The 8,178-nt window shown below is 40.5% G+C and overlaps 1 protein-coding gene across 1 annotated transcript; it reads right to left on the reverse strand.

Moving 5' to 3' along the window:
• Positions 1–281: 281 nt before the first annotated feature.
• On the reverse strand, positions 282–8,160 carry LOC114526002 (eukaryotic translation initiation factor 3 subunit A-like). The gene is made up of 20 exons (XM_028547477.1): positions 8,045–8,160; positions 6,632–7,120; positions 6,319–6,377; positions 6,056–6,196; positions 5,749–5,957; positions 5,398–5,569; positions 4,999–5,190; positions 4,773–4,889; positions 4,370–4,462; positions 3,935–4,027; positions 3,677–3,814; positions 3,344–3,553; positions 2,861–3,079; positions 2,612–2,734; positions 2,258–2,411; positions 1,885–2,067; positions 1,366–1,605; positions 1,036–1,287; positions 716–943; positions 282–612 (listed from the first exon to the last, which is right to left on the reverse strand). Exons 1-20 carry the CDS (start codon positions 8,091–8,093, stop codon positions 497–499), a joined length of 3,477 nt encoding a protein of 1,158 aa, XP_028403278.1. The 5' UTR covers positions 8,094–8,160; the 3' UTR covers positions 282–496.
• Positions 8,161–8,178: the final 18 nt, after the last annotated feature.

Consider the following 8,178-nt stretch of genomic DNA (forward strand, 5'->3'; position numbering starts at 1 on the left):
CGTTACACGCGCATGCGCATAACTTACAAAACCACCCAACGTCGATCGTCCATGACATAGAATTTGGACCATAGATATTATAAATAACACTGTGTTATTGTAAATAACGTCGTATTATTTATAATCTCTATGATTTGGACAACTTTGGATCATTGCTTTGGATGCAGCTATGCTCTCCCGGGTTCCGGGGTGTAATTCCTAATCTCCGAGCGGAATTAGTACCCTCGCAGGCGCTCTGCGCCCGCTCGGGGACAAAAACCATAATACCAGCTGGTTGAGTGATTCCTTTTATTAGAAGTTAAATTTTCAATTTGATAATCTTTCATTTCAAATATTTTAAAAAGACTTTTGAATCAAAGTCTTTTATCAAAGAATGATACTTAAGAATATGGATTCATGCTCTTTATTAGTTCTCCCCGTAACATAGTATTTTCTAAGATTCAGTTTTGACGAACAGCAAATTTGAGCAAAAAGATTCGTATGTACCTATATGTCCCTAACGACCCCCGACTGTGGTCCAGCCATCGCTACCATCCCCCTCAGGCTTCCGGTCACGTTCGCCGCTACTAGTGACACCGCTGCCCCCTTTACGAGCCGCCGACCATGAACGACCTACAAAAACGAAAATAGCAGTTAGAAAAGGCAACGCAGCATTGATTTTTTGAACATGAAATTTGCTTTAACTACGATTGAAAGAATAACATGAAGTAGCTACCTTCAGAGCGTCCAGCAGAAGGTCCATCACGCCGCCATGGTCCAGGATCTCTTTCATCATCTCTGTTCCTCCATCTTCCTCCACCCTCTCTATCGTCTGGACGCCGTGGGGGTCCTCGGTCATCTGAGTAACGGTCACCACCTGCACGGGGAGGTGGGCCACGATCATCTCTAGGGGGACCTCTGCTGCCACGCCAGGAACTGTCACCGTCATCTCTAAACCCACCGCCTGGAATTACCATTAGTAATTTTATTAGTACATTCCATCTTAACCCTCACCCATATACCTCCCCCCTTCACCCATTTGTCACCTGTGCTTACCTCTGGGTGGTGGTCCATCACGAGGTCCTGAGCCACGGTCACCTCCGTCGCGATCACGATCCCGACCCCATGCCGGGCGGTCACGATCATCCCCCCGGTCGTACCCGCCGCCACGTGGTCCACCCCGGTCTTGGTCACGACCCCATCCTCCACGGTCTTGATCCCGGTCACGACCCCATCCCCCACGGTCACGATCTTGATCACGACCCCAAGGACGCCCTTGGTCACGGTCCCTTCCCCACGCTGGACGACCTAAAAACAACATGTGAACTTGTCTATCAACGAAAAGTGTGAAGTTTCAAGTGTGAAGTGGGCACATGAAATACCCACCTCCATCGCGGTCCCTATCCATGTCCCGATCACGTGCAAAGCGGTCTCGATCACGATCCTGGTCACGTGAACCCCAAGCACCACCGCGGTCGCCACGGTCATCACGGCCCCACGCACGACCACCCTCGCGATCATCACGACCCCAGCCCGGGCGATCTCGATCCATCTCGCGATCTCCACGGCGCCACGCGCGATCACCACCATCTTGACCGGGGGGACGCCACGAACCACCCTCCGATTCTGTATGAAGAATGAACAAGTGGGTTACGGCATTGACAGGTTGTCGATAAGAGGTGGAGATAATGAGACGTAATGGGGGATTGTAGGAGACAATGAGAGATGTCGATGAGAGGTAATGAGGGATGATGAGGGTTTGTGCGAGATACTAAGGGTACATGATGGATAATGAGAGCTGTTGAGGGAAAATTGATACGGTATTAATAGGGTTGATGAGGGATTATTAGGGGTGATGAGGAATAAAAGAAGGGTGGGAAATATCATACGGTGTAAAACACTCACCATCTCGCCCAACTTTCATTTCCCGCTCTTTTTCCTTCCTGGCCTCTTCTTCTCTTCGTTCAATTTCCATCTCTTTCTCTCGTTTCTTTCGTTCAATTTCATCCAGTTTCGCTTTCCTTTCTCTCTCCTCGGCCTCTTTTCGTTCATTCTCCTCGCGAGCAATCCGCTCCTTCTCTTCTCGCTCTGAAAACAAAACAAGGACGAATTCAAATCTTAAAGTGTTGAAAAATTGAATTAAAAACTCGCCTTCATCCGCACTTAAGCACGGGAAACTGAAATCCCCTCAAAACAACTGTAATTAAAATGCTCCTATGTGTTTTTACTGCCACAAAACAGCCAAACACGCTTAGCAAACGATAAACAAAAACTAAACCTTTGCGTAATCGTTCCTCTTCGGCCTTTCGCTTCGCCTCCTCTTTCTCTCGTTGATATTTGACTTTCCTCTCACGGATTCGATCCAACCTACGATTGTTCAGGCGTTCTTTGCGAATATTGTTCAACTCTTCCTCGAATTTCTCGTTCTTAGCCTAAAGACCAGAAAACATTTCAAAAATTAGGCGTTTCATCGTTCAGTTTCGACAAAATTGTGTTCATATGTTGGTACTTTGCTATTCGAAAACTTTTAAACAAATAGCGAGCGCCATGTTTTTACAAGTCGTCGAGAGGTTTGCTTTAGTATTTTGTGAACACTTCACGGTTACAAGAGTAGATACGAAATTTAGTTTACCTCGTGAGCTTTCTTTCGGCTTTCAGCCAACTTTTCAAGGAATGCATCTCGGTCGTCCAGGATTCTCAACAAACGATTCTTCATTTCCATCGCTTTTTCCCGCTCACGAATCGCATTTTTTATCTGAAATATGACATGCCATTGTTATATAATTTGTTACCCACGGTAAATTATAGCCAAATTATTATGATTTCTGGGTTTTAAAAGGAATTAGTCTGGCTTGCTGTTGCTCGCAGATCATTGTATTACCGTGTTCTCTTGTTCTTCATCCCAGAACTCCTTATCCGCCACAACAAACTCTTCGTATTGCTTCACCAACAAAGGTATTTCCTCCAGCCTTTTCGCTCTCTCGAAATGATCAACTCTCTTCTCTTGAAGTCGCAATTTATGCTGAGTTTCCTTCTTCTCCCTGTCCAGTTGCTCAACCTGGCGAGCCATGATATCGTCGGCATCCATTTCTTCTATTTCCTGAAAATATAACAAGACACATTCTTGATATCTGTCACCAGATAATTTTCAATAATTATCATCTATTGTCCTCCTTTAACACTGAACCACCATCACCTATGATCCACGAACATCACTCATTATCAACTATATTACCTCTCTCAACCATCACCATTCTCAATCATCATTCCTTACTATCAATTACTATCGCATATCATCACTCATTGTCCCCTATTATCAAGATCCACCTATCACATGTTATCAACTATTACCCTACTAGCATACCTGTTCTGTCAAATTCTTCAAAGCTCGGGCACCAACAGTAGTTTTCTTCAAAGCCATAATCTTCTCCATTGCTTGTTTCTTTTCAATTTCCTGAAGCTCTCGTTGTTTTCGCTTTTCCTCCCTCATAGTCGCTTCGGCTTCGAGTCGTTGGCGTTCGGCAGCCTGCGCCTTGTCCCGTTGCTTGTCGCGTTCAGCTTGTTCCTCTTTTTCCTTCAAGAAAAAACACAACAGATTCAAACTTATGAAAATTTAAAACCCCAACAAGAAGCTATAAACGAGGTTAAGAGTCACAGTTGGCATTCATTCGACAGCAAACCAAACGAGGCACCTTACCTTCTTGATGTTTAAGTTTTCCAAATGCTCCTTTCGTTTTTCAATCATTTGCTTTCGTTTCAACATATCTTGGTGCTCTCGTTTCGCTGTCTGTTCGTACGCGGCCATAGCATCTTCCAAGGTCTTTGCACGCTCCATCTAAACATGAGTTCAAATCAATATTTAACCAGGAGCTACATCAATTCTTCCCACTCAAAATCCTAAAATTCTGCCTTCAAAACATTCACCAGCGTTCTAAACAGAAACTTTTACACTTACCACTATTTCTGGCGGTTGCAAGATTTGAATAGCTTTGTGAAGGGCCTGAGACATTACAATCAACTGACTTCGTATTTTTTCTGAAGACAGCGACTACAGTTAAAAAAACAACGATATTTTTATATCAACATGGATCAAATGTACACAGCAATATATAAACAAACATTGTCGTCCTTAATAAAACGAGTTTTCTTAATTTTAACACAGTGCAAGTGGCTACCGAGATATGTACAATATGTATGTACATGTATTGTATATTTTCGTTTGGTTTAGCATCAGTGAAAGAGATTTTATTCATAACAATTTTCATACTAGAAATACATTTCAACATCATCTGCAAAACCATCTTTCCTTTATGAAAAAGATGGTGACTTTTTGGGGCAGAAATCAGTCAAAACTTGATGTCATTTTCTCAGCGATTTTAAAGTGTTTTACCTGAAAATATGGCCCGTCCATGACCTCTTCCTTTTGGTCAACGCTGAGATCTGAACGGAAACTGATCGAATTCGAGCGATGATCGATAAGAACCTAGAGCAATGGACGACATAGAAAGACTAAGATAACTTCTCCTGGTGAATTGCCACTGAAACATTACGTAAAAGTTAAAATCCAAAGTTCTGCATCAGTCTATGGGTGATGAAGTTACTCATCAAATTTCAGAAAAGAAAATTGATCATCATTTGCAGAAAATATATCCTAATAAATCTCACTTTGTTCTGTTCAAACCACTTCACTCTAAGCTAATCTAATTTGCTCTATCCCACCCAGTTATTTTCACCATTTCCTGCCATAATCTCTCCAACTCTTTCATATCTCGTTTCGTTACACTTCAACAAACCTGTAAATTGTTTCGTTTTGCAGCCTCAACAACAACTTTCTCCAAGTTGAAAACATCCGTAAATGAGGCTAACTCCAGCAACTTTGGAATCGAGATAGTCTGATACACTTGCGAAACCTGTAAACAATTTTGAAACAGGATTACGTTTAATTTGTCAACTACTAAATCACAACATTTATCCAGGCAAAAGACACACATATGTGGTATTTTGCTTATTTGCCATTACCTGGTTGAGAAGTTTAACAATGGTGATATCCTGAAGTGGTTTAACATAAGTGCTAAGCTCTTCATTTTCGCTCAAAATATTTGTAACGCCTTCGACATCTTTGCACAGTTCCAATGGATTAAAATCAACTTCAAGCCATTGGTACAAATTCTTGATTTCTGGCATAGCGTAGTCAAGAACATTCAACTTTATCTGCAAAAGAATTGCAAACAAGCTTATTGTCTGATTCTTTAGTTGGTAAGGTGAAATGCATTTTTAGAAGTTTGATATCATTTAACTGTTATCTAGCAACTCAACTTTCATTAAATTGACAGATACTGTTTATTAGGCATACAGATTTTTGCAGATAGTGTTTTTATCATTTTATTTCTATTTGGATATGAACTTGATTGTACTAACCAAATCTCCAACAAGTTTCTTTCGAGTAGGCACAGTTGGCAAGCTCAAAAGTGTGGCCAGACGGCGAGATTTCTCACGAGCAACTTCGTCAAACATCAAGTATTTGTCGGATTCCGTTTGAGGCAAGGGCAATGGAATTGAAAGAACAGCAACGAGAAGACGAGATGCCATTCTGAATAAGAAAGATTAAACACGAACATGTAGTTGAAATGGTTTCCGTACAAACAGGAAGAGGAATGAATATTAACAAGGTTCAGATTTGACTTCCACTACCATTGGAGGATCATGAACCAATCAAAGGCAGTGAATCTATCAGATTCACCAATCACAAGCAGCTGTAGCTTGTCTTACTTTTGTTGTTCTTCAGGTGTTATTGTCTTCTTCTGTTCCCTGCACAGCACAAACAACCGTTGCAAAGCAGCAGCATGATAGAGATAGTTTCGAGATTTCCAGAAAACCAATGCTGTCTTTTGATAGTAGTTTGCAAGCAGTTGTGGCTTTGGTGTCTTCTTTGCAAGTTGCATCAAATTGTAGATATCTTCAACTGCTTTGAATGCTTCCTGAGGAAAAAAATAAACCGCTGCATATCTAGGCACGTTTCAGTCTAATTGGTTAACTAATATAAGCTAGAATAAAGTCATTTTGCTAAGACACAAACCTGCCATAATTCCATAGCAATAGCACTGTCTAGTTGGGCAAGCCTTGTCTCCAAATGCATTTGAATGCTGTCCGCATTGCTCAGGTTCACAGCATTAGTTTGCCCTTGATGTCTGATGATCAACTGGAGATGATTTCGTAGCTAAACATAATAAAAATAATGAACTAAAGTCCTTGGAAAGACTTTTCTACCTTGCATTTCAATGGTTGATGGAGTACCATTCATAACTAGCATTCATACCCACACAATTATGTAGTACTTACATTATCGCACAGTTTACGAAACTCAGTTCTCCTCGTATACTTTAGACAGAATTTAAATGCTAAAGGAGTAAAACAATAAAAATTCAACAAAAGAAGTCTAAAATCTAGACAAAAAAGAGTATTCTTCAGTTTTGCATCAGTCTATGGGTGATGAAATTACTCATCAATTTTCAGAAGAAAAATGATCATCATTTGCAAAAAATATATATCCTAATCTTGTTCCATCTTGTTCTACTCTATCCACTCTAACCTCTTCACTCCTTTTTACATCATTGTTTTCTTTATTTTGTCAAAAAAATTTTCTCTTCCATACCTTGTTGTGCTACCTCATGATACAACTTCTCAACACGAGCGTTGTTCCTCAACAACTCCAGCACGTTGCGATAGGCTTCCCATAGAAATTTCACCCACGGAGTAACCATCAATCTGTCAACACGATCTTGACTCACTTCCCCGCTAACAAAGCTCAACAATATACTCTCAGGTGTCTGTATTTCTTCAAGATCCTCAACATCCACCTTCTCCCGAGATTCCTCCTGCGCTGCCTCCGCCTTTTTCTCGCTCAGGGTGAGAAAATATCGGACGACATCTTCCAGAGAAGCAACATTGACTTGTTGGGAGATGAGCTTGTATTGGTACATCCCCTCCTTGGCTTCATGGCTCTGACGCAGGTCGACGCACAGCTCTAGGTACTTGCGAAGGATCGGTTCATGGATCTTTTGCAAAGTGCGATGTTTCTTGCTTTTAATGACATCACGCAATGCAGCAAGAGCTTCTTCCTTCTTGCCAACTTCAATAAACTCTTTAATTAAACAAAGAAATGATCATACAATAAAACAGTTGATCAAGTGAATTACAAATGTCTACCACTGCTCTGGAATAGACTTTCCATATTATCTTAAAGTTGAAAGCTAGACTCATGACAAACTAGTCTAGCACTACACTAGTACTTGAATTGAAGATGCTGAACTGTACTTTGTTATTATAGGATCTGTTCAACCCTATGATATGGTCAGTTCAGCATCTATAATAGGGGTAATTTTAAGTTAAGGGGTAAGGCTATTAAAGAATAAATAGGTATGCCCAGAAGATACATACTCCTTAGTCAAGTATTCTTAAGGATGTCACTCTTTCAAGCAAGAAGTAATCATGGCAGTGCATCCTATTGGAGTCCTCAACTCATATGAAAGTACATTTTTACAATAAGACCCTTTTAAAAAGAGCAACTTTCTGCCCATGTGAAAGAATATTTTACTGCAGGAATCCAGAAAAAAATTTATCACAGGGCAATCAGGCGAGTGTTTATATTATTGATCTACAATCTACAATGCACTTTAGTATTTATTACTAAACTAAAGATTATTATTATGATTAATCCTATACAGATTTAATAATAAAACGATGTTATAATGATCGAATACACGTATTATAATGCGGCTGATCATTTCATAAGAGGTAAATGATAGACAGCTTAAAGACGATCAGATCAACAAAAGCACTGTATGACCTCACGTTTCTTCAATTCGTATACATGTGCAGTAAATTTCGTTCAAACAAAACGACGATCGCTTTTATACACAATTTTACATGCGATATACGAGTAAACTTCACACACACTATTATGAACTGTACTGTCTGTACATCTTTCCGACAAACATAAAACAACTTTACACACACATCGCAAACTCAGAATCGTGCTTAAATAGCAATCGAGGATTCATCCTACCGTTTGCCCTTTTCAAAGCGTTCTCCGGCTTCTGAAAATACGCCGGCATGCTGTATCTTTGTTGATGAAGTGTTTCGTATTTTTCTTCAGTCGACCTCCATGTGCCTTTCCTCGAGAAAAACGATGAATCAACA

This window comes from Dendronephthya gigantea, unplaced genomic scaffold (genome assembly GCF_004324835.1).
Source record: "Dendronephthya gigantea isolate DGI-Jeju-01 unplaced genomic scaffold, DenGig_1.0 000036F, whole genome shotgun sequence".
In the NCBI taxonomy this organism is placed as follows: domain Eukaryota; kingdom Metazoa; phylum Cnidaria; class Anthozoa; order Malacalcyonacea; family Nephtheidae; genus Dendronephthya; species Dendronephthya gigantea.